Source organism: Nyctereutes procyonoides, unplaced genomic scaffold, assembly GCF_905146905.1.
Source record: "Nyctereutes procyonoides isolate TBG_1078 unplaced genomic scaffold, NYPRO_anot_genome, whole genome shotgun sequence".
NCBI classification, from domain to species: domain Eukaryota; kingdom Metazoa; phylum Chordata; class Mammalia; order Carnivora; family Canidae; genus Nyctereutes; species Nyctereutes procyonoides.
In genome coordinates this window covers 856,825-883,350 of record NW_026575128.1, presented here as the reverse complement: position 1 = coordinate 883,350, position 26,526 = coordinate 856,825, and the positions used below count along the sequence as shown (strand labels likewise).

General features: G+C 43.0%; 2 protein-coding genes across 4 annotated transcripts; both read right to left on the bottom strand.

Annotated features, from left to right (window-relative positions):
• Window positions 1-974: 974 nt before the first annotated feature.
• ZMYND12 (zinc finger MYND-type containing 12) lies at window positions 975-26,467 on the bottom strand. 3 transcript variants are annotated; one of them, XM_055341895.1, is made up of 9 exons: window positions 26,274-26,395; window positions 23,420-23,476; window positions 15,631-15,772; window positions 14,245-14,416; window positions 7,404-7,573; window positions 4,940-5,062; window positions 4,595-4,706; window positions 3,109-3,254; window positions 975-1,312 (listed from the first exon to the last, which is right to left on the bottom strand). In XM_055341895.1, exons 2-9 carry the CDS (start codon window positions 23,449-23,451, stop codon window positions 1,187-1,189), a joined length of 1,023 nt encoding a protein of 340 aa, XP_055197870.1. In that variant the 5' UTR covers window positions 23,452-23,476; window positions 26,274-26,395; the 3' UTR covers window positions 975-1,186. The 3 variants fall into 3 exon arrangements, with proteins under 3 accessions (XP_055197870.1, XP_055197869.1, XP_055197871.1); XM_055341894.1 differs by lacking the exon at window positions 23,420-23,476 and having other exon boundaries at window positions 26,274-26,467; XM_055341896.1 differs by lacking the exon at window positions 23,420-23,476 and having other exon boundaries at window positions 26,001-26,349.
• On the bottom strand, window positions 20,655-21,459 carry LOC129520709 (V-type proton ATPase subunit e 1-like). Its single transcript, XM_055341897.1, has one exon. The coding sequence runs from the start codon at window positions 21,414-21,416 to the stop codon at window positions 21,171-21,173; it is 246 nt and encodes an 81-aa protein (XP_055197872.1). The 5' UTR covers window positions 21,417-21,459; the 3' UTR covers window positions 20,655-21,170.
• Window positions 26,468-26,526: the final 59 nt, after the last annotated feature.

Sequence of the window (26,526 nt, the reverse complement as noted above, 5' to 3'; positions counted from 1 at the left end):
GGAATGGGGGTTCCAGCAGATTTTACCTAGACCTGAAGGGGCAACATGGCCACCTGACCCCACCTGACATATTTTTATTAACTTACAGTGAGGAACACAAAACTGTCTCCCAAGTCCTCAACTTCCATACCCTCTCCCTTGGATGAAGATCTTATCCAGGAAGCAAAGTGCTACTGGGCAGGCTGCTTGGAGAGTCTGGAGAAAAGAAGGATGTGCTAGATGACCAGAGGCATCGATGGGACAGGCCGAAATAGCCACAGTCATATCTGGGCCGTTTTACAAAAATAATGAATGAGATTCTGGGGGGATCAAGATCACTTGAAAGCTATTAAAGTGAGAGAGTGGGGATTTGAACCCAGGTGTGTCTGCCTCCAAGGCCTATACTCTGTCCCTTCCATCACAGGGGCCTTTCAGAGTGCTGCTCGCCCAGACGGTGTACATGGCTCACATCTGCTTTAAATCCTTGTCTAAGAAAAGAAAGACCCTGGCCCAGAACAGTATCTCAGCCTATCCAGACTCTGGGGTGCCCCGCCAGGCCCAGGGGCCTTCTCTGGCAAAGACCTGTGATTTATGTCCGCATTTTCCTATATGTTTTTGATATATCTCATGTCCTTTTTGTTCCACTACTCTCTTTTCACTGTCTTCTTTTGTATTAAATGGATATTTTCTAGCATAACATTTTAATTTTTTTATCAGTTTGTAACTATTTTTCAGAGCAATTTTCTTAATGATTGCTCCAAGAACTACAATGGACATTGAAATCCACAATCTACCTCCAGATTAATGCTAACTTAATTCTGGTAGAAGAGGAAAACTTTGCTCCACTGGAACTGTATCCCCCACACCATTCTTTGGCAAAGACTTATGAAACATGTGTCCCGGGGAGACTTCTGGCAAATGTGATAAACTATTTGTGGTTTAATTTCAAGCACATCACTCAAAGTCATACAAAGTCATGAAGCCAAGTGCAAAGGTCATGATAAAGATCAGTTTTACTGATTTCTATGCCTAAAACTCTATATTCCCTCCCATACTCTGTGTAAGAATAAAAACATGACTCTGTATGCAGGCCCAGGGGAAATGAGTAGGAGCTTCAGCAAGCTCCTCAAAGCAGTTGTGCAAGCTGGAATATATTTGATGTTGAGTAGCCCCTTGAACGGTTCCCTGATGCAGAGTTCATGGGTCACTAAGTAATGGGATGAGCTTCTTCAGCTGAGATCATATTTAGTAAGTCTTCAATGGTGCTTTGTTCGTTGACACTGAGATGCTGTTCTTTGGCTAGACTGAAGGCTCTCATGGCATATTCTTGTGCCTGGAATAGAATTGCAGTTACAAAAGGAAGTTGTCATAGGAAAGCTTTATGTTGGGAAGCCCCATCTGTGCTCAACCCAGAAACACAGGAAAGGACCCCTCCGCTTCTCACACCTGCCACGGAGCCCTTGTTGGAAATTTGTGAACACCCACCGGGTCCTTACAGCTAGCCACACATGTGCTGGGTGGGGCGTGGGGGACCAGAGAAACCCACCTGGCTTGACAAACTAAGCACAAAGTAAGTACAGCTGTCTAGCAGAGTGAGCTCTCTATAGGGTCTTAATCAGGACCCTCTGAACCAACTGTGCAAGATGCAGAGGTGACAGGTGCCATCCTGGGGGCCATGTAATCCAGAGTTTTGACTTGGACCGAGGCCTCCCGGAACATCCTGGGACACCCTCTGGGCTACCTCTTCTATCCCTCTCACCTCCTCCCTTCCTTCCAATAAATATTTATTGCATGGCTACGATGTTCCAAGTACTATGATCACAGGTCGAAATGCCTGCCCTCTTGGAATTTACAATCTCCCTCCCAGGGCAGGGAGAGAGGCAATAAACAAGACAAATAAGCAAAACATCATCCATCTTCAATAGTGATACATGCTAAGGAAAAAAAAAAAAGTAGGAAAAGGGGGCTGGGAAGCACCAGGAGGAGGGTTTTGCAGCTTTAGATGTGGGGCCAGGGAAATCATCACTGAAAATAAGACAGTTGAGTAAAGACCTAAAGGAAGGGAGGTGTCAGGGGCCGCCTGGGTGGCTCAGTGGTTGAGTGTTTGCCTTTGGCTCAGGGTGTGATCTAGGGGTCCTGGGATGGAGTCCCATATCAGGTTCCCCACAGGGAGCCTGCTTCTCCCTCTGCCTGTGTCTCTGCCTCTCTCTCTCTGTGTCTCTTGTGAACAAGTAGATAAAAAATCATTAAAAAAAAAAAAGGAAGGGAGGGAGGTGTCAATCTTGAGTATATAGATATGTCCCTATGCCCTAAGGACCTCCTATAGATCTAACACCCTTCACCCTGCCTTGGGGTCAGGACTTTGACTGTGGAGTACACAGTCAAAATTGACCCCTGAACTGTAGGAAAGAGGTTTTGTCCAGTGTAAGCTTGGAAATTCAATGGAAATGTTCCCCTGTTCTCTCAGCACTCTTACCTAACCGCAGAGAGTGCCCTGGTCTTCACTATCACATGATTATAACCCACTCACGGAGCTCTACTAGGTCCTGGTATACAGTAGGTGCTTAGTAAAGTTCGCTGAAGATAGGTAGGGAGGAAGGGGCTGGGGAAGGGGATCCTATATTTTCCATGACCCCCACACAGAAAGGCCTCCTCCAGCCAACCCTCCCTCCCCATCTCTCTCCTTGCCTGCTTTTCTTTTTCCTTGCAGCGCTCTTCACTATCTGACATTACATTATGCATTAAGTGTTTCCTTGTTTATTGTGACTTCTCCTCCTCCAAAAGAAATTGGGCAAACAATGGACCCTCTCTGCTCCTCAGTTTCCTTATCTGTAAAGTGGGTATAATACAGTATCTACTTCATGAGTTTGGCCCAAGAATTAAATAGGATAGTTCATGAGAAGTACTTAGGCTAGTGATGGGCATGTCCCTAGGGAGGAAGACAATGCAGTTTCCATTATGCATGTTGGACCCACCAAATGAGAAACATCGGGAGCATCCAGACTGCTTTGAATGAAGTGAGGGCTTACTCAGAGGGCAAAATCCAGTGCAACTGGGCGAACCCCGCCAAATTCACCTAGAGGAATTTCTACCTCCCTTTCAGACACGGGGCTTTCTGGGGAAACTTGCCTTTGAAGAATTCATCATCAGGTAGTAAAGCATGACCAGGATTTTCAGAACAAAGATTGTTTTTTGGGGGTCTGTGTTGGATGTAGATTCTCGAATATTCCAGATTGAGGTCAGGATCTGAATGGCTTCTGCTTCCTGGGCTTCATCTGCAATGGAAAGGAAGGAAGCTGGAATGAAGAAGCCGGCCTGGAGAGCTGCTGAGTCTACCCTCAAGGGTGAGCAGGGAGCAGTCAGGGCACCGGCCTCCTGCACGAAGCACAGCAGGTTCCTCACCTGGTGGCCACGTGCAAGTAGGAAGCCAGGTGGTAGGTAACAGGCAGCTCCATCAAACCTGCTCCTCCCCACAGGTTGCTCAAGGTAGCTACGGTTTCTGGTGTCTCTCTTTCGGAGTCCTGAGCTCCTGATTTCTTAGGCCCCAAATGCAGGAAGCTGTCACAGTGGGATTCCTTGGGGTCCCCCTCAGCTTCGGCTGGAGAGCAAGAGTGGGGAGCCAGGACTTCTGGCAGCCAGCAGCTTGATCCTCCCCCAAATCCAAGGGTGCTTGAGCAATGGCCTCTCTGCTCCCCCAGTGTGAGTCTGTTTATTCTTCCTCCCAGCAACTTTGGGTCCTACTTTGGACCATTTTGAGTTATTTGGGGCCAGATGCTTATAAGTACATTCACGTACTACGCTTAGAGAAGAAGGCAGAAAGGACATACACCATAACGCTAAGGTTGGCTGCCTTTGGATTTCTATGATTTCCAAATTTCTTCCTTTAACCTGAACCACTTTTATAGTGAGAGAAAACTCAATAAAGTTAAATTTTTAAAAAAATTTTAGCTCCAAACCTCTCCTCCAAGAAGTCTTCCCTCTTCAACACTGTCCAACTTCCCTATGCTCTTCCTTCTGGGGCCCACCCTGTAATACAATGTGTACTTGCAAGAACTTCCTTTTATTTCATATAGCTTCTATCTCATCAACCACACTGTATGTGCCTTTTGAACTAGAGGAACTAGATCCTCTGTCCCTTTTTATTATCTCAGAGGGAATGATGCTGTGCAGCCCCACTCAGCACTCACACTTTGCTGAGCCTGGGAACAGAGACATGAATGAGAATGAGCTCCGCCGCTGAGAACCTCACTGTCCAGTAAAGGAGGAGGAGAAAGCACCAGAACAAATGAGCAATGTGGTTTCTTCAGAGAGAACCCTGGCTTATGTGCCCTGGAGAGATAACACACATGACATGGCTCGGTGGAAATCACAGAGGGCTCTGGAAGGTCTTTCTCTCTCCATATCTGTCCCTTATGAGCCCCCAGAGAGGCTATGTGTGGTGCCAGGGCTCTGAATCTTTTGGATTCCCCCATCTCAGGGTCCTCATCAGTAAAATACAGAAGATGGCACTGATGTGCTCCATGACAGGGACAGTGGCTCTCCATCATGGGGACAAGGCCTGTGAATTAAGAGGGGTGAAGCCATGGCTCTACTTCCCAGGGAGAGTGCCACTCACCCAAGCCAGTGTCGGTCTCAAATCGTTTGCCCAGTAAGTCTATCTGCTGGATGCGATTCTGTGAGAGCACTTGGTAGCGATTGTTCAGGTATTTACTCCAGATCTCAGCAATCTGTTGGGAAAGCAGATGCAATCAGAGCAGCAAGCCAGACCCAAGCCTAGTCCATTTTGCTAGTAAAGAAACAGGAAGAAAGGAATAGTGGAATATATCATGTATCAGACCACGTGATCTTGGGCAAGTCATTTCATCTCTCTGTGCCTCATATTTCTCTTGAATGGCCTGACACCAGTTGTAACTTGGAAGGCCAAAGTACCAAGGCTCAACTCCCACATTCCCCAGCTCACCTTGGTGTACAACGTGTCTGCTAGGTCCAACTTTTTAAGGCCATAGAAGATATTAGCCAGGTGGAAATAGCCCCCCGAGGTCCTGATGTCCTCTGTTCCAAATGCACAACTGGCAAAATAAATCTATAGCAAGAGGAAGAAGAGGTGCTTTAGAAGCTTTAGAAGAGGTGCTTTTTACGATTTCTCCTCGTAAATCACATATCTGATAAAGAACTTGTGTACATAGAAATTGTAATGAACTTTCACGGCAGCATATTTAAAATTTAAAAATGGGCAGAAGATCTGAATAGACATGTCTCCAAAAAGATATGCCAATGGCTAATAACACATGAAGTGATGCTTGGCATTATTAGTCACTAAAGAAATGCAAGATAAGATCACAATGAGATACTACTTCACACACACTACAGTGGCTCTAATCAAAGAGGCAGAAAACAAGTGTTGGCGAGGAGGTGGGGAAAATGGAACCCTCGCATGTTGTTGGTGGGAATAGAAAATGATGCAGCTTCTGTGAAAAGCAGATTGGCAGTTCTCAAAGACTTAAATGGTGAGTTACTATATGACCCAGCAGTTCCATTCTTAGGCGTATACCCAAGAGAAATGAAGGCATGTGTCCACTCAGACTTGTACACAAATGTTCAGGGCAGCATTATTCATAACAGCCAAACAGCGAAGACAACCCCAGTGTTCATCAAGTGATAAATGGCTAAATAAATTGTGTATATCCAGATGATGAATACTACTCAGCAATAAAAGGAATGAAGTATTGATAGGACAACACGGATGAAACTCAAAGTAATTATGCTAAGTGAGAGAAGTCAGATGAAAAGACCACATATCATTCTGTTTATATTGAAAGTCCAGAAAAGGCCAATCTACAGAGACAGAACGTGGCTGCCTGGGGTTGGGGGTCAGAATGAGAAATGAATTGTAAATGGATGTGAGGGATTTCTGGGGTGATGGGAATGTTCTAAAACGGGATTGTGCTGATGTCTGCACAACTCTGTAAGTTTACTAAAAATCATGGAGTTGTACTCTTAAAGTGGTAAGTTTTATGATATGTATCTATAAAGCTACGGTTGTTTTGTTTTTGGTTTTCTTTTTTTGAAAGGTAGGCTAAAGAATCTGAGGTTGATCTACTTCTTAACTGTGTGGCCCAGCCCAAAAGATAGAATCTGTAACTCTGCTTAATTTGTTGTGAGAGCATAGAGAGAAAACACAAATAAGGAAGTGTATTAGTCTCTTAGGTGGAAATAGATGGCACCCTCAAAGTGTTTCCTGAAGATAGTTTAATGAAAAGACTGTTTAAAGAGACATACAGAGGTTAAGGAACCAACAAGAGCTAGTGAAGCACCAGCGAGTGTCAACAGCAAGAAATTATTACTCTCCTGACTCCTGAAAAAGAAAGAGAGAAAGCAAGTCACCAGGGCCCTATAAGAGTTAGAGCTATGGGAGAAGGCCATCTGCCAGTAGCTGGGGCCATGGAGGAACAATACCCCTGCCAGAACCGGGATGGAGCAGAAAGGCAGCAGAGAAAATAGATACCCAACCTCTTTCCCCTCCTAACATCCACTCCCCTGCTATGCCTCTCACTCTCTAAATCCAACAGAAACCAGGAAGCAATGGATTCTGGGTAGAGGTCAGCCTCCCAGGCCATAGTAGAGCAGAGAATGGATTTGGGGGAGGGGGATATGGAGACTAACCAGCACAAGAATGTTTCCAGTGGATTTATGGACATTGTGCAGTGGAGACAACCGGAGGGAAGGTTGCCCAGTGGAGGGGCTGAAGAGAGAACCAACTCGTGTTGAGACAGCATCCTGACCCTAACCTCAACTAGATTTCAGGTTCAGGAACCTTCTCTCTGGTAATATTATCCACTACTGAAATCCTTATAGAAACCTCATTAAATTAAGAACAGCTCCATCATCACCCTCATCATCATATTATCTAACAGTTTTACAGTTTGATAGTTTATAAAGAACGTTCATATATGAACAGCTCATTTAAAATTAATAACCACACTCTGAAGTAGAAACATTGATGTTATATGTAAAAATGATAGCAAAATGCTGCATATACAGTGTCCTATGATTAACCTCAATGACCCAATGAGGCATGAGCTATTTGATGATTTGTCTGATACTTGATGAAAGAAGTGAAATAGTTTGTCCAACACTATGTCTAAGAGTAGAAGAAAAGCCCTTCTCTTAACCAGTGTGCTGTTCTGCCTTTATTATCCTCAGAGCAATCGGGCTTGGAGAAGTGATATGACCTGGCCAAGGATCCAGAGCCAAGGAATGGAAAGGCTCGAACTCAGGTCATTAGAACTGTGTTCTTGCTAATACCTCACCAGTCAGTTGTCAACAGAAAGTTCTAGAGAAATGCTCAGTTAATAAAGAACAAACAAAACAATAAGTATAGCGGTTCCCAGAAACATTCAGGTGTTAAAATTTAGCTTGTTTACATCATTGGCCAGATGATAACGGGCTTCCTCATAGTTCTCCTTAGCTATAGAGAGAAGTCCCAGGTTCCGATGCAGTAAAGATTGGGTGGCACAACAACATTCAGTTGATTTGAGGACTGTCCACTGGGCTTGGGATAGATATTCCTCAGCTTGAACAATCTGGCCCAGACCTGCCCAAAAGAAGTGAAGAAGGTTATAATTCATATCCTGGCTAGAGGACACATGATGCACTGTGAGTCAGCACCCATTCACTCATTGATTCAGTGACCTCATCATTTATTGACACACAAGAACTGGCACATGAACATTCATAGCAGCCGAGCCACAATAGCCAAAAAATAGAAACAACTTAAATGCTCATCCACTGATGAATCGATATACAAAATGTGGTCTATCCATAACCATGAGTAGAATATTATTCAATATTTCAAGAAGGGAAAGAAGTATTGACACATGCTACAACACAGACAAGCCTTGAAGATGTTACACTAAGTGAAAGAAGCCAGACATAGAAGGTCACATATTGTCTGATTCCATTGATATGAAATGTCCAGAATAGGCAAATCCATAAGGCAGAAAATGGTGGCCAGGGACTGGAGGGAGGGAGAATGGAGTATGACTACTATATGGGCATGGGGGTCCATTTGGGGTGACTAAAATGTTCTGTAATTAGATGTAGTGAAGGTTGTACAATCTTGCAAATATACTAAAACCACTGAATCGTACCTTAAAAGAGTGAATTTTACGTACGTGAAACGTATCTCAGTTTATATATATTATGTGCATAAAAGATATTAAATATATATTATTAAATATTTAATTTAATATCTTTTATGTACCAGGCCTTGTGTTGAGTGATGAGGATTCCAAGATGAATCCAAGCCATTGCCCTTGAAAGATTTACAGCTGCGGTCAGGGAATGCATGTGTGTCATGAAAACAAATATATTTATAACATAAGTGCAACAACAGTTACATCATAAGGTTTGTAAGTGGTAGAGAATAGGAGGTGTTTAATTCTATAGATGGGGTGTAGAGGCCAATGGTATGGGGAATGGCATGGTCAGTACTATGGACTGAATGTTGAGTCACCCCAAAACACATAATTGAAGCCCTAATCCCCAAAGCGATGGTATTTGGAGGTGGGGCTTTTGGGAGGTAATTTGGTCCTAAGAGTAGAGCCCTGTGAATGGAATTAGTGCCATAAAAGAAGAGATACAAGAAAGGTGATCCCTCTCTCTGTCGTATGAGGATAATAAGTGAGAAAGTAGCTGTCTATAATCCTGAAAGTGGGACCTCACCAGACACCGAATCTGCAGACATCTTGATCTTAGGCTTTCAGCCTCCAGAACGGTGAGAAATAACTTTTTGTTTAAGCCACCCGGTCTGTGGTATTTATTATAGCAGCTGAGCTAAGACAGGAAAATCTGAGCTGAATTTTGAGGATAGATAGAAGTTTTCCTGACAAGTAACGGAGGGCGGACATCTGGAGCAGAGGTAATACATATGCAGAACCATCGGGATGTGAAACAGTGGGCTGTGAGTGGAGAACTGTCTGTGCGTCTGTGATGCTGGAGCACAAAGTGTGAGGAGGAATCAAGTTGCAGGAAACGAGGCTAAAGACGTAGTCAGGGGACAGGTCATGGAGGGCTTAGTCAGTTGCTCCAAGGAGGTGGATGCACGTGGATAAAAATTAGAGGATTTTCAGAAATGGAGAAAGAGAGAATTGGATTTAGATTTAGAAGGACCCCCAGGAGCCGGGGTGGAGGAGGAAGGACCAGAGGGGAGGAAGAAAAGTGGAAGACTCACTAGAGGGGGATCCCTGGGTGGCGCAGCAGTTTGGCGCCTGCCTTTGGCCCAGGGCGCGATCCTGGAGACCCGGGTTCGAATCCCACGTCAGGCTCCCGGTGCATGGAGCCTGCTTGTCCCTCTGCCTGTGTCTCTGCCTCTCTCTCTCTCTCTCTCTGTATGACTATCGTAAATAAAAAAAAAAAGACTCACTAGAGGACTTTTGAAATAGTTCAGGCAAAGACTGATGAGAGCCTGAACTAAGGCAGTGAGCGAAGATGGAGCTGATATATAAGAGACATTTAGGAGCTAGAATGGACCCCACATGGTTACTAAGTAAAAGGCACCTTTATTTCTACTATTCAGAGACTGCTGACACCTAAAACTTTTTGTTTGGTTGTAAAGATGCATCACAGTTTCCTGCCTCCCTGCTTGCCTCCTAGGGAGGCTGTCAGAACCGGATAGAAAACTACCCTGCCAGCCTTCTGCAGAGCTGGAGGTGTGCTCTGGGTGCGGGGTATTTCCTGTGATGGATGCTGCAGCAGAAATGGCACCAGGAAAGGTCAGGAGATGAGGACAGAAACCCCTCATAAGTCAATCTTCTACTCTGCTTGCCCCTCCTCCCAGGTCTGGTTCACAGGCAGGCATCACCCAGTCTAGCCATAATCACAGGTCACTGAATTGAAGGGGGAGAGCTGAAGAAGAAGCAGTCTGAGGGAGGAAGCAAGTAACTTTGCTTGACTGAAGTTCAAACTAAAATGGGAAGATACTAGATTAGAAGCAGAAGGCCGAGGCCCAGGTTCCTGGCTCATGCGAACATTGCAAACCACAACTTCCATCTGGATTTTTCTTTAAAATAAGAGCTGTAGACTGAGGTCTTCTCAGATTTAAAGAATCAAAGGACTCTTAGCAAAGATTATCTAGATGGGGAAGAGATTGGTAGAGGGTACCGCCAGACACTGGAAACTTTTCATCGTGCAGTTTCCCTTTGAGGAGACTATGCCAGGGGAGGAAGGCCCCAAGGCCAAGCTGAACCGGCAACTAAACTAGCATCCCAGAGGAAAAGGCATACTTGGGAGAAAAAACCTTGAGGCCCCAAAATCCAGACAACAGGTAGAGTGAGATAGGAGGAATGTACTGCTCCAAGCAGGTCTAAACTAAGACTGTGGCCCTTGGGGGGTAAGTCTAGGCATGCCTCTTCTACACAGTGCTTACCTGGGCAGGTGTAGGGATGGAGCGGAGGTTTCAGACACACAAAGATGCCAGAGGAAGTGAGACTCTCTTACAAGGCCATGTCACTAGCGTACAGAAGAGAAAAAGAAAGGATGGCCAGTTAAAGAGTGATGGCACCTGTCTGCAGGGTGAGACAACGGGCTCACCCTGGGCTAGCAGCTGATCTGAGAGATGTTGTGGGGGAAGATTTTGCAAGGCTTGATGACGAAAGTAGAGGAGATGAGAATAAGGCAGTCACAGATAATCATCTTCGAGGCTGGGAGGCATCCAGGGGAAGGAAAGGGAATTCGCATTCACTGAGGGCCTGCTATTTGCTGTCCGTATGCTATGCTCCACCATTTGCACCTGTGATCTAAGTTGGCCACCAACTCCGTGAAATAAATAGCAGAGGAGGAATGTCCCGAGAAGGAAATTTCATTCATTCATTCAACCATACATTCACTTAATCTAGAGTCTCTACCCCTTTGCTAGATGCTCAGCGCATACTAGTGAATAAAACAGACATGATCTCTGCCCTCAAGAGCTTATAATCAAGGGAGCTAGATACACGATAAACAAACAAAAATAAAGTGCCATGAAGGAAATGAACAGAACACAATCATCAGAAAAAGGGGGGAAGAAACATACCTTGATTGGATGCGAACACCTCTCTGAGAAGATGATATTTAGGCAAATACCCTGATACCTAGGATCACTCAACCAGTAAAGAAAGAGTTGGAGGGGTCCCTGGGTGGCTCAGTTGGTTTAAGCATCCAACTCTTGATTTCAGCTCAGGTGGTGATCTCAGGGTCATGAAATAGAGCCCTGTGATGGGCTCTGCACTCAGCAGGGAGTCAGGATTCACTCTCTCTGCCCCTCCCCCCACTTGCATGTGCACTCTCTCTAAAGTAAGTAAATAAATCTTTAAAAAAAAAAAAATTGGAATTTGAACCCAAGCTCTCCTGGTTCCAAAGTGCTAACCAGAGTGAGTGAAGATGAGTAAGGTGGCTCGTTGAAGATATTGTCTGACTGACAATATCATCTCTTGTTGATTAAAATTCCAAAGTTTTACCAAAAAGAAAAGAAGAGACTAAATACCCGTTATTTTTTTCCACTCCAGTCTGGAGGAATCTCTAAGATGACAAAGAGACATGTGCACAAGGAATGTGATTTATTTAGACTTTCAAAAAGGTTGGCAAGGTTTTCAATGACCGGGGGAGGTATAATGAGAACTTCCATTTAGATGGAACCTTCCGGCTTGCAAAGCACTCTCATGTTCTTTACACACAAACTCATTTAATCCTCAAAACGATCCTGTGAAGGGGACTCAGATTCACCAAATGCTTTCACAGTGCCCACCAGATGTCAGGTTCTATGAGAGGAGTTTTTGAGCACCTCCTCCATGCTAAGTGCTGTTCTGGGTGTGAAGAGATTCTTGTGAGTAAGAATAGGGACAGGCCCAGTTCTCTCTGAGCCTGTAGTCAGAGAGGGGGAAAGAGGAATTTTAATTAAGTAATCTCATCAATGGATATATAATAATAACTATTATTATTTTGGTTTTAAAAAATACTTTAATATTAGAGAGAGATCACACGCAAGCTGAGGGGAGGGGCAGAGGGAGATGGAAGGGTGAAGAATCTCCAGCACACTTCCTGATGACCGCAGAGCCTACCTGGGGCCCAATCTCAAGACCCTGAGATGGTGACCTGAGCCGAAACTAAGAGTTGGATGCTTAACTCACTGAGCCACCCAGGCGCCCCTGTATGTATAATTATTACTGAAATAAGTGCCCAGAAAAGAGGATGAGGTTTTTAAGGGGGTATATAAAAAGAAACCTGGCCCAGTCTGGGGGCTTGGCAAGGCTTTTAGACAAGGAGGTGGTAACTCTTGAATAGGACTTAGGTGGAGGGGAGAACAAGGCAGGAGAGGTGGGTGGAAAGAGTGGCTGGAGAAGAACCTTCCAGTACAAGAAGGAAGGAGGCCAGTGTAACTAAAAGGGAGAGAGAGGATATCAGATGAGGTGGAAAAATTTATAAAGGCTGGCCCAAACTGTACCTCATAGGCTCTTGAGGAACCCGGTCTTTATTTAGTGGAGTGATTTGACCCTGAATCCCATTTTCAACTAAAAAAAAAAAAAAAAAAAAAAAACCAACCAACCAAACAAACAAAAAAACAAAGCTCCTTGGAGGGATGTTCCAGAAAGCAGGAAAGTGATCGAAGAACAATCGGGAATGTGTCAAGGAGACACAGAGTCCAGTCTGAATGGGCTGCCACTTGCCAGATCCCAAACAGTCTAAGCACCAAATTAATGATAATAAGATTATTAATCCATTGACTAGAACAGGGAACCAAGATTTCATACTGATATAAATAAATAAATTAATTTACTGAAAGTTTGATGGAATGGGATATTTATATAGTTTCAGAATACTAGTCCACAAAATACTTATTAATCGCAAAAAGGAGGAAGAGTATACAAAGGGAAGCCTGGTGATACCACCTTAATAGCGTGACTTAAATGGGTATCATCAGGCATGAAATAAACTGAAAACACGTGCCAACTTGTAGGATGAGGTGCAAACAACACAGCACCACTTGTGATACTCCCACCGAACATACATCACCTGAGTCCAGCCGAGAGGAAACATCAGAGAAACCCAGGTCGAAGGACATTTTGTAGAACACTTGACCTTCAATCTTCAAAGTGTCAGAGTCATACGGTCAAGGAAAGACTAAGAAACTATTCCAGAATGAAGGAGACTAAGAACACATGGCAACAAAAGTGAAAAGCGTGATTTTGGACTGTATCCTTCTGCTCTAAAGATGTAACTGGGATGACTAGAGAAACTCGAATGGGGTGTGCTTAGTAGATGAGAGCAGATGATGGTTGTAGTGGTGGATTTGAGGGATTTGGTCTTTGTGGGAAATGCATCAGGCACACAGCTTACTCTCATGTAGCTCAGGGGAAAAGACCTGGTTTGTACTGTATTTCCAACAGTTTTGCCTTTCAAAAGTCCACTTTTTAAAAAGAAAGTAGTGGCTATTAAGATGTATAAAGTGGGCTGTACAGTAACTAAAGCCCTGCGGATGCTCAAAAATGTTAATTCCCCTCCAAGATGCTAATTCTCTTCTGGGAGCAACCGCCACATGGGATGGAGCCAAGTCTGCGCTTCCCACTCTCACCCAAGAGATGAGATATGTAGTTCCTCTTCCCTCTCCCCTCCACAGGAGCAGGTTCCTACACTCCTCTTTGAACCAGGTGACCCTGACACAAAGGCTGGTAAAGGTGAATATCACCCTCAAGCTGAGTCAACCCAACTCTCTCTTCTAGGAATTTAACACTGGCAGTCGGATGCTGATTGCTTCTACTACCCTCCTTGAACCTGGAGGATGTGTAAATTCCACGTAAATTCAGGTACATCTGATATTTTGGGGTAGCTGTTTTCTGTAGCAGGCATGGGGCAGAAACACCTGGTCTGCAGAGATGGTGAATAAAGCAGCTGCCAAGAGAGAAGCAGAGACAAGACAAAGGCCCAAGAAAGAAAGAGAGCCCCGGCCTTAGTTTGTTACAACATTCTGATTCTAGTACCTCATGAAGACTCAGTTCCCCTGGGACACTCCAGGGTCCTAATAAACGCCCTCCTTTTGCTTGGGCCAGCTAGAGTGGATTTCTGTAGTAGCCCAAAGTTGATGACATCTGCTTCCCCACTTAGGCCAAACCTTATAGTGACATTGCTCTTTTACAAAAGGTATTTTGGTGCCACTGCCAGTATAACCAATATAGAGCTCCTTAAGGGGCCTGGGGGGGTGGCGGGTGGCGGGTCTCAAGTCATTTCACTTACCAAGGCTCGCCTCGGCCAAGAGCAGGTAAGCAGGTACAAGCTCTACTGAGCTCAGGCCGTGCACACTCATGCGAAAGCGAAGCGAGTGCAAAGCTGCTGGAACGGCAGCTTCGTGTTTTCCTTCAAAGAGGTATTTCTGGGCTACGGTGTAGCAGAATTCAATCAAATGCTTCTGCAGAAGAAAAAACTAGAGCATCTCAGACAGCTGAAAGGTAAAAGGCAATGGTGGCCACAGGTACACCTGGAGGAAAGCTAACATCCAATGAGCTGGTTGAGGGCACTTGGTTAACCTGCTTGTATAAGGTGGACGTGAGACCCAAAATGGGTGATGTAAAAAGGTAGACCTGGATTGTGAGTTCCTCGAGGTCCAGGGAGCAGTGTCTTTTCACCTGAGTTCATTGATTGGCAGAGATGAGTGCTCAGTGTTAATTAAACAAATATTACTCTTGTATTTACAGTAAAATTGTAGTTCAGCAAAATCATTATGTCTCAGGATATTCCAAAACTTTCCCCCTGTTATTTGAGTTAATTTTGAGAGAAATAGCTTATCTTTCATTCTGGAGTTAGCCTGCTTAGCAAATATCAGAAATAACTGAAACTGCATTGTTCCAAAGCCATTCTCAAAGTGCCGCAATGCTAAAACTGATGAATCTGGTGTTTTGAGATTCATGGCTTATAAAGCCTTAGTTTTTTTGTTTTTTGTTTTAGAATAATTGAGATGCTGCCAATGCTATAAGAGAAGTTTTAAAAGTTCTTTTATGAATTCACCAGTCTATTCATACATCATTTTTTTTGACCACCTTGCTCTTGCCAACATACTTGGCATATATGGACGTTATGACTGAATTCTGTCCCCACCCCAGCTGCACCCTACCCAAACTCCTATGTTAAAGCCCTAACCCCTAGTACCTAAGAATGTGACTGCATATGGAGACGAGACCTTAACAGAGGTGATTAAGTTAAAATGAGGCCATTAGGGTGGCCCCTAACCCAACCGTACTGGTGTTCTTATAATAGGAAGAAATTTGGGGAACACCAAGGATGCCTGTGCACACAGGAAACCAAACCTGCTGATGTCTGGCGTTGATCATGGACGCCAGAATTGTGAGAATTGGTTCCAGAATTGTGAGAAAAAAACATTTCTGTTGTTTAAGCCACCCAGTGTGTGGTATTTTGTTATGGCAGCCCTTGGAACCTACTACAGTAGGTGTTCAGCAACTATGTGGAGAATGACAGACTGAGGACATAAAGTCATAAAGCAAAGCATAAAGTCACCTCTGTCCTCAAAGAGGTTCCAGTTTGGTGATGTGGCTGCAGTACACCCCGTGTCCTGGGCGGTCTCCCTGCGCCCATGAGCTAAGCCTGTACCAGGCCTACAGGACCCACCTGCCGCTGCTGGAGCTGCTGTAGGCCATGCTGCCGCTCCTCCTCCGAATTGTAGAAGGGCATGGAAGTGCGCAGCGGGATCAGCAGCTGACATATCTTCTCATGGATGCTGCTCCAGTCAGCTCTTTGATGAACCAAACTGCTGACAATAAAAACGTGGACTTCAGTATCTTTCCCTGCAGCCTGGCTTAAGATTCTAGTGGCCCCACTACTTGGCCGAGCCCTAAACACCAGAAAAGTAAGCCCAACACACCTCAGGCAGGGACCCCAAAGCCATTTCTGACACAAATTGCTTTTCTCTCATGTGCTTATTTGATAGTGTAGAAACTAGTTTGGGGTGAGAAGCTGTGGCTTCTTCGGGCACAGGTTCACACTCCAAAGTCGTGGTGACTGGTGACGCTGTGGCTGTTGTTCTGCTTTTCTGCTTTGTTAATAACCAACAAAGACAACTTTTAACTTGTCATTAATCTAAGGCCACTTTCGGAATATCTGATCAATGCTGATGGCTGTGAGGGTCTTTTTCTTGGGGAAGGGAAAGGAATTTACATTTGCTGAGGCTCTAGGAGCCACTTGGCTATGATGTCGCATGGCTCTGGGGGAGCGCCCTGCGCCACGGGCATTGTCTTCTGTGCTCCAGGGGCACAGTCACAGGAACTGGCTAGGAAGGGGTCCCCATTCCCAGCATTGCAGCAGGTGTCTCTGCAAGTAACTGTTTAACTTTTTGAGAACAAAAGCTATGACTTCAAAGATAAAGAAGCATAGGCAGGAAGAGCTTAAGTCGTTACTCTCAGCCTATACTCCAGAGCCAGTTGTTTTTTTAGCTCTCCAGAGGGAAGCACCTTGACAGTTTGGTACAAAGCTTTTCTGAGTTTTACATAGAGATTTGGTATTTTTTTCAACTAATTCATTGGACAGAAAGTCCTGCCGAGAATCTACTCCCATTCCTCAAAGAAATACCTCCATCACTGATTCTCAAATCTCTTCCCAGATTCTGACCCTTCCTCCAATTATTATTTTTTTTTTACATTTTTAAAATGATATATAACTCACATACCACAGAAAATTCACCATGTTTAAGTATAATTAGGGAAGCCTGGGTGGTTCAGTCAGTTAAGCATCTGCCTTTGCCTCAGGTCATGACCCCAGGGTCCTGGGATGGAGCCACACATCAGGCTCCCCGCTGAGCAGGGGAGCCTGCTTCTCCCTCTCCTGTTGCCCCTTCCCCCTGCTTGTGCTCTATCTCGCTCTCTCTCACATAAATAAATAAAATCTTAAAAAAAAAAACACTATAATTTAAATTCAGTGGTTTTTAGTATATTCACAAGGTTGTAAAGCCATCACCTTATCTAACTCCAGGACAATTTCATCACTCAAAAAAGACACTCCATTTGCTCTAACTGGTCCTCTCATTCTTCTTTCCACCCACTGGTGCCCAGAAACCTCGAATCTACTTTCTCTATGTAGTTGCCTGTTCAGGACATTACATATAAATGGAAACAGACGATATGTGACCTTTTGTGTCTGGTCCCTTACACTTAGCATAATGCTTTCAAAGTTCATCCACTTCATAGCATTCATCAATATTATATTCCTTTGTACATCTGAATAAATATTCCACTGTCTGGCTGTATCACTTTTAATGTTTCTCCACTCATCAGTTGGTGGACATTTGGGTTGTTTCTACATTTGGGCTATTGTGAATAATGCCGCTATGAACATTTGTTTATAAATTTTTGTATGAACACATGCTTTCAGAGCCTCTTGAATATATACCTAAGAACTGCTGGGTCATATAGTAACTCTATGTTTAACTTTTTGAGGACTGCCAAACTGTTTTCCGTAGAGGTTGTACCATTTTACAGCCCCGCAGCAACAGATGAGGGGTTCACATTTTCTGTATCTTTGCCAACACCTGTTACTTTTTTTTTTTTTTTTTTTTTTTACTACAGCCATTTTAGTGTGTGTGAAGTGGTATGTTATTGTGGTTTTATCTTGCATTTCCTTAACAACCAATAATGCTCAGCATCATCTCATGTGCTTATTGGCCATTTGTGTATCTTTGGAGAAGTGTTAATTCGAATCTTCTGACCATTTTTTTTAAGTGGGTCTTATCTTCCTATTGTTGAGTTTTAAAAGTCCTTTACATATTCTAGATATAAAATCCTTATTGGACATGATTTGTAAATATTTTCTCCCATTCTGTGGGTTGTCTTTTTGCTTTCTTAATAGTGTTCTCTGATACACAGAAATTGATCTTTGATCAACTAAATTTTGGTGGAGTCCAACTAATCTATTTTTTCTTTGGATTTTTCTGATTTTTTTTTTTTAGATTTTATTTATTTATTCATGAGAGACGCAGAGAGAGAGGCAGAGACACAGGCAGAGGGAGAAGCAGGGTCCTCGCAGGGAGCCCGATGCAGGACTTGATCCCCAGCATGCTCTGATGCTCAACCACTGAGCCACCCAGGCATCCCTAGATCCTTGTGCTTTTGGTATAATAGCTAAATTGTTGGGATACCTGGGTGGCTCAGTGGTTGAGTGTGTCTGCCTTCGGCTCAGGGCATGATCTCGGGGTCTGGGGTCAAGTCCCATATCCGGCTCCTTGAGGGGAGCCTCTTCTCCCTCTGCATGTGTCTCTGCCTCTGTGTCTCTCATGAATAAATAAAAAAATAAAAATAAAAAACTGTTGCCTAATCCCAAGTCACACATATTTCCAACTATATTTCCTTCTGAAAGTTTTATGTTTTTAGGTCTTACATTAAGCCCTTTTTGTCTATGGTGTAAGGCAGGGGTCCAAATTCATTCTTTTGTATGTGGCTATGCAGTTATTCCAGCATCATCTGGAAGGGATCAATCACTCTTTCACCAGTTGAATGGTCTTGGCACCCTTGTTGAAAATCAATTGACCATAAATGTAATGCTTATTTCTGGACTCTTAAACTTAGTCCACTCATCTATATGTCTATCCTTACGCCCCTACCACACTGTCTTTATTACTGTAGTAGTACTGACCATTTTTTTAAGTGGGTCTGATCTTTTTTTTTTTTTTTGGTCAGAAAATGACCAGTACTTTAATACCAGTAAAAAAATGACCAGTACTTTATTACTGTACTGTACATTAAAATTTGAAATTGAAAAGTATGGGTCCTCCAGCTTTGTTATTTTATTTATTTTTATTTTTTAGCTTTGTTCTTTTAAAAGACTCTTTAGCTATTCTGAATACTTTGCATTTTCATTTAAGTTTTAGGATCAAAGTGTCCATTTGTACAAAAATGACAGGTGGGAGTTTTGATAGGGATTGCACTGAATTAATAGATCAATTTGAAGTGTTAACTGTCTTAAAAAATATTTTATTTATTTATTCATGAGAGAGACACACAGAAGGCAGAGGGAGAAGCAGTCTCCCTGAAGGAAGCCTGATGTGGGACTGGATCCCAGGACCCCAGGATCACGACCTGAGCACAAGGCAGATGCTCAACCACTGAGCCACCCAGGTGCCCTGAAGTGTTGTTACTACTTTAATAAGTCTTCTAAACTATGAATATGGAACAGCTTTCCATTTATGTAGGTCTTTCTTTTAAAAATGTTTTTCAGTTTTTAGTGTATAAGTCTTGCTCTTCTTTGATTAAATTTCTTTTTTGATGCTATTGTAAATGGAATGGCTTTCTTAATTTCATTTTTAGATTGTTCATTGCTAACATGCAGAAATACAACTGATTTTCTCACATTGATCTTGTCTTCTGTAACCTTGCTGAATTTGAATTCACTTATTAGTTCTAATAGTTTGTTGTGGGTTTTTTGTAGATTCTTTAGGGATTTCTCTATATAAGATCATGTCATCACCAAATAGAAGTACTTTTACTCCTTTTCCAGGATAGATGATGACTTTTATTTCATTGTCTTACCTAATTGCTCCAACTAGTATTTTTAGAACAATGTTGAATAGAAGTGATGAAAACATCATTGTTGTCTCATTCCTGGTTTTAGGGTGGAAAGTTTTTGGTCTTTGATCACTAAATATGATGTTAGCTTTGTGTTTCTCTATAGATTATTCATACTCATTACCAAGTTAAAAGTTCCTTTCTATTCCTAATTTGTTGTGTTTTTATCACAAAAGTTATTGGATTTTATCAAATGCTTTTTCTCTAACTATTGAGGTTATCATGCAGTTTTTGTCTTCTCTTCTGTTAGGATAATGTCTTAAATAGATATTAGTATGTTGAGCCAATCTTGAATTCCTGGGAGAAATGTCACTTGGTTATGATGTATATAAAAAAAATCCTTTTTATGTGTTGCTGATTTGGTTTGCTAGTATTTTATGGAGGATTTTTTGCATCCATATTCATGAGGGATATTGATCTGTAGTTTTCTTGTGATGTTTTTGTCTGTTTTTGGCATTAGGATAACACTGGCCTTATAAAACGAGTTGGGAACGTTTTCTTCCTCTTGTATTTTTTGGGAAGAGTATTTGAAGAATTGGTATTAATTCTTCTTGAAGTATTTGATAGAATTCACCAGTGAAGTCATTTGGTCCTGGGGTTTTCTCTGTGGGACGTTTTTGATTGCTAGCTAAATCTCTTTACGTATAGACCTACTCAGATATTTTTCTCTTGAGTCAGTTTTGGTTGTTTGTATTTTATCAGGAATATATTTCATCTAGGTTTTCTAATTTGTTGGTATACTATGCTACATAGTATTCTCTTATGACCTCTTTTATTTCTGCAAAGTTGCTAGCAATGTCCCCACTTTGATTTCTTACTAGTAATTTGGGTGTTCTGCTCTTGTTCAATTTAGCTAAAGGTTTTTCATTTTTGTTAATCTTTTTTAAAAGCCAACTTTTGGTTTTGTTGATTCTCTATTGCTTTTCTATTCTCCACTTTACTTATTTCTGCTCTAGTATTTAATATTTTCCTCCTCCCACTAGCTTTGGGTGGGGTTTGCTTTTCTTTCTCTAGTTTCTTAAAGTGGAAGGCTAGATTATTGATTTGAGATCTTCCTTCTTTTATAATATCTGTGTGTTTTTTTCCACAGAAAGCTGAAAAATAATTTATTCCGATAGATGGCAGAAATAAGAAAGTCATCCTGAAAATACACTTTGGTGTAATTCTGTTGGGACAGATATTCCCTCTGAACATGCTCTCCTACTGACTGCCTTGTCTTGTGACAGTTTTTAAACACTTTGCTGATTCCCATGTTGTGACCAGGCAGGAGTCATCTTCAAATCCACAGGTTCCAAGGAGAGAGCAATGTATTTCTCAGAAGAATAGCACCCTCTATCTCAGAAGAGTGCATAAACATTTTATGGAGTCAGCACAGTTTATGTTAAGTAGGCACATAATTCATCAAAATGTAAAAAAGGCAACAGGAAAAAATACTGCACTGTAGAATAAAATATTCAAATATGGTGTGAATGTTTAAGGCAGCTGATGGCCAAAATAGGCAAGTCAGAGAAGGCGGTCTGGGTTTGGAGTTGATTTTGCATCTAGAGGAATTCTCTTCGTGACCTCAATGACTGAGCGCTGGAGAGCAGGTCTTCCTCCTCAAGGCCAATGATACTTGAGGTACCAGATGGTTCCATTTTTCAACTGTGGCCCAAAGACAGGGTTGAGTTGGGCCAGAAATGCAATCAGCCAAAAGAGATAGCAGCAAACTGAACAGGTTACCAACATGGTGATGATAACTCCCCGGTTGGGACCCTTAGGGATAAACCAGGGCACGCAGAAGCCGACGAAGCCCCAGAACACGCTCATCATGATGAGAGGCACCGTGAGGCCGTTGCACGCCATGGCTGCAGCGGAGGCGCGAGCCCCTGCCCAGCTGCCTCGCTTCAGTCCCTATAATCTCTGTGTTTAAGCTAGAAAGTTCCCTCTGAGTACTGCTTTCACTGCATCCCATGAGTTTTAATATTTGTGTTTTTGTTCTCATTTCATCTCAAAGCATTTTCTAATTTCCCTTGTGATTTCTTCGATCCACTGGTTTACGACTTATTTCCATACATTCATAAATTCCTCAAATTTCCTTCTGTCATTGATTACTAACTAATGTCATTCCACTGTGGTCATAGAACATGCTTTGTATAATTTCAATCCTTCTAAATTTATTGAGACTTGCTTTATGGTCTAATACATGGTCTATCCTGGAGAACATTCCATAGGTGCTCAAGATGAATGTATATTCTGCTATTGGTGGTAGTGTTCTATAGATGTCTGTTAGGTTCCGTTGGTTTACAGTGTTGTTCAAGCCTTGTATTGCCTTGCTAATCTTCTGTTCATTATTGACAGTGGAACTGAAGTGTCCAACTATTATTTAGTTCTCCCTTCAATTTGACACTTAATACTTCATGCATCTTGAAACTGTTGTTGGATACATAAATCATGAATTTTTACATTTCTATTGCCTACTGTATATTTTTACTCAAATGTGACTAAGTTAACTGTTTGCTTCCAATTATACATATTCCAAAATTGGTAACAGTAACCTAGCACAGGGTCAGCAAAGTTTTTCTGTAAAGGGCCTAATAGTAAATATTTTAGGCTTTGAGAGCTACATGGTCTCTGCTGCAAAAATTCAACTCTTCTGTTGTAGCAGAAAAGCAGTCAGTCATAGACAACATATAGCTTTGTTCAATCAGTCTCTCTCCTTCCTTCCTTGTGGGACAACAGAGATGCAATAAATTATTTTCTTTATAAACTGTAACCACTATCACAGAAATGATAAAAGTATTTAAAATTTTTTATAGGTAATTATTGTAAACAAATCAATAAAAGCACTTAACAGCCAGGATATAGAAATAGTTGAGTTCAATAGGGTATTTATTAAATCGGGGCTTCTTGAGTAATTGTGTGAGCAATGGAAGTATTAATTTACTTAACTGCCTAGACTTTTGTTCCACTGAGAGCATTTGACACATCTTGCTTTTCCAAATAAAATGAGCATTATTTATACGTTCATGAGCTCTTTCCTTATTTGTCTGTCTCACCCCTAACACCCAACACAGGGTCATGCATAGAGAAGAAGTTGCAAATTATATTTTCAATCAGGGCTCACAATCAAGTAGCTTGTGAGCCAGACGTGTTTTGTTTGGCCATTATCTTGTTTTTAAAACTGAAATGCATGTCTTTTGGCAGGACGCTCATTCTGCAGTTTACCACAGATCCTACTGTCTATTGAATACTACTTCACTGCTGTTCTCTCTTCCTGGACAGTGAGAGCATTTTAATTTGTGCCCCATTTGTTCAATAAAAGGAAAACTTATTTCAAATTACTCTTATCTATAGGCTATGATTTGCTCATCTATAGTACTGAAGCCTCTTTTACTTGTCTATAATGTTTCAGTGAGTACTTTAATAAAATTGCCCTTTCTTACAAATGTTCAATTCCCTGGGAACTTTCTCACAAACCAATACAGAACAATATGTGAAAGATTACAGAGAGCATATAAAATGGATGTATGTATAGGAAAAGAATATAAGGAAATTGATCAAAATGTCAGGTTATTAATTTCTGGGCTGTGAGATTATGGATTATTTCTCTTTATTTTTTATATTTTCAAGTTTTCTACAGTGAGCACGACTTACATTTACAATCGGGGAAAAACTCTTTGGCAAAAAAAGAAAAAAACACTTTCACAAATTCAAGTTGACTCTCCTTCCTGCTCCTTAAGTTGGAGAAGGAAAGAGAAGGAAAGGAATATTGAGTGCCAACTTAGTCTGAGGCATGACACTAAAACACAAAAACCCTCTGAGGAAGGAGTATTAAAGTACCCATTTCTGACATATAGAACAATTACCTCAGTTTTATTTTATGGAAAAATCTTGACATCTCCAGGATACAAGGATATAGAAATCTGGAGGAAAAAAAAAAGGCTGAGTGAGGTGGGGGGGGGGGTGGGGCAAAGAGAAGATCTTAAAGAGAATGAAAGGCAGTGAAGAGGAGAAGGCAAATAATGCTGGATAAGGGCATAGGAAATAATGATTTATTCACGCATTCATCAAATATTTAGTTTCAACTATTTCAAGACACTTTGCAGGAGACTGTAGGGAATACACAGATGGGTCTGACACAGATCAAAAGATAGCATATGTATCACAGTCCTTCTATACATATTCAACATAATATCCTGCATTAATGAAACATGAGAAAATTGACATAACACACTTGCCAACAACTCAAATGAAGAAGGGAAATAAGAGTCAACTGAGAGTAGAGTGACTACAAAGTGAGTTGAGAGGAAGCAGGAATTGCTTCTGGTGCAGGGATGATGGCGAGAGGGAAAGAGATACATGCTCGTATCAGCCATAGGACTCTAATCTCTCTCCTGAGTGCCCCAGGCCTGTACTTGAAGTTGTTCATTAGCCATATTTCCCAAGTGACCTGAAGGCCCTCAAACTCTGTGTCCCCATCCCCATCTCACCACCACCTCCCTATCCACTTAGAAGTCTGCTTACTCAACGAATGATCAGAGTGTCTGGTATGTACCACCAGTAGGCTTAGTAAAAGACAGAGATATTAAACAAGGAAATATAAAATACAGCCGTACAGGAAAAAAGAAGAGGTGAGACAGAAAAATAAGAAAGGAGCATTTTCAGAAAGACCGCTCTAAAGACGTAACATTTTTGAGAACTGAAGGATGAGAAGGCCCTAGGAAGATCTGTGATTGAAGTGGAGGTTCCCAGCAGTGGAGGGAACAGCTTAGGCAAAGACACTGAGGGAGGAAAGGACTTAGCAAGTCAGAACTGAAAGAAAACCTCTGTAATTACATCAAGATTAGAGGGTGGGGAGTATGGTGGGAAATGAAGGTAGAGAGCTCACCGGGGCTTTGCAGTTTAGTTTCTGCTACAAATTCTGAATTGTATTCTAAATGCAACGAAAGACACAGCAATGAAAACACAGATGCCATCCCTCCCTTCATGGTATATATAGATCTAGTGAAGAATACAGATTATTAAACAACTGATTTCAATCTGTGTCATAAGTTTTAAGATAGGGAATATACAGAGTGCTGTAAGAGAGCACGGAGGAGGGGACACCTAATTCAGTCTGAGCAGGTATATTCACTCTCCACAGGGACCATTGCAACAACTTCTCAATCAGTTATGCAGCCTCCAGAGTCACCTTCCAACTTATCTTCCACACTGCTACCTATCATCTTTCCTTGACACAAATGAGAGCCGGTCAAAACCATCCATGACCTCCCAGAGGGTAAATTCCAAAACTTCTTGATCTCCTGTCACCATTTGGCCCTAACCTCTATCTTCTCGGTTTAAGCTCCTACCACTACCTATCACAATGGTTTTTAAACTTTCTTTTTAGTAGGAAACACATTTTATCATTACAAACACACATTATCCACATCAAACGCCAGAAAGTTTCAAGAAACAATTCAAGTAGGATTGCTCTGATACTTTCTGACTTCTTTCCTTAAAATGCTGGTTGATTTATTCATGACTTGCTAATGGGTCTATTCTGCAGTTTGAAATCAGTGACTGCTTCCTCCACTACGAATTTCTCCACTCGGCTTTGAACAAGCTCTGTGCTTGGATGCCTGGATCCAAAGAGTAGCCTGGATGCCAGGAGAACCCTGCCCTTCTGTCTTCATTGTTTATTCACCTAGCAATTTCCTACTGACCTCCCAAGAGTCATCCCAAACATTATTTATTCAGAGAAACCTTTCCAGATATTGCCCCAGTCACCGTACTTCCATCCTTGGAGGTCCCAGGAAATAACACACCCTGAACGACAGTACGTGCCATGCAGGGTCTATTACAATGACTTTTCAGAAACAGGTCAGTCTGCTCTGGACGAGGTTTCTGGACATCAGCAACCTGGCTGTTTTATCTCCGGTCCAAAATAGGGCCTAATCGGTCGGAAGCAAAGGTCAGGGGATGTCACCCTGAATAGATGAAAACTCACCTCATTTTCTACTACCCTCCCCCACACTCTCACCATCTTGGCTGTGCACCAGACAAACTGGCCTTCTTTCTAGTCCTCAAGCACACAAGGTCTTTCCTCCCTCAGAGCCTTACTCTTCCCCCAGCATTTCCCCGGCAGCCTGCTTGCTGCTACTTTACCGTCAAATCAATATCTACCCTTAGAGAGGCCATCTGCCCAACCTCTCAGCACATTTCTTTTTTTAAAGATTTTACTTATTTATCCATGACAGACACAGAGATGCAGAGAGAGAGAGAGGAGCAGAGACACCGGCAGAGGGAGAAGCAGGCTCCATGCAGGGAGCCCGAGGCGGGACTCTATCTCGGGTCTGCAGGGTCACACCCTGGGCTGCAGGCGGCGCTAAACCGCTGGGCCACCAGGGCTGTCCTCTCAGCACATTTCCTTTGTTTTTATGGCATTCAAGGCTCTCTGGAAATTACCTTATTTTCTTTGTTTACTCGTCTACCTGTCCCACATTAGTAAGTGAGGGGCACAGTCCGCCAAGTATCCCCCAGGAACTTCGGCGGCCAGGACGATGCACCGCGTGCAGGAGGCGGTCAACAAAACCTCAGGTGACGAATGAGGGAGCGGGAGCCGGGGGTGCGGACGCAGAAGTCCCGGGGAGCTGTCCGGGAGCCGCCGGGAGTGTTCCCGGGCAGGGCCGCCGCTACGCCCTGCGCAAGGCACCCAGGTGCCGCATTTCAAGGGCCTACCAGTAATAAGTGACCGTGCAGGCCGTGCACACCCGCTCGGCCGGGGCTTCGCACACCTCGCAGCACAGCCGCCGCCCCTTGGGCACCGCCAGCGGGTAGATGCGGTCCATGCTGCAGCCCGCAGCGTCGGCCTCCAGGACGGTTGCCTGGCAACGACGCGCCGCGCGCCGGCATCACGTGCCCGCCGTCGGGCGCACAGGGAGGTGGGGGAGGGGGCGTGGCTGCGCTGACATCTAAGAGTGTATTCGTGCAA

Bases quoted from the DNA above. Each gene is read 5' to 3' on its own strand.
- LOC129520709 (XM_055341897.1), bottom strand. From the start codon at position 21,416: ATGGCGTGCAACGGCCTCACGGTGCCTCTCATCATGATGAGCGTGTTC.
- ZMYND12 (XM_055341894.1), bottom strand. From the start codon at position 26,383: ATGGACCGCATCTACCCGCTGGCGGTGCCCAAGGGGCGGCGGCTGTGC. The intron at 15,773-26,273 runs GTAGGCCCTTGA...TTTTATTGTCAG, and splicing joins TGCACGGTCACTTATTACTG to CAGTTTGGTTCATCAAAGAG. The intron at 1,313-3,108 runs GCAAGTTTCCCC...ATTCTATTCCAG, and splicing joins TGATGATGAATTCTTCAAAG to GCACAAGAATATGCCATGAG.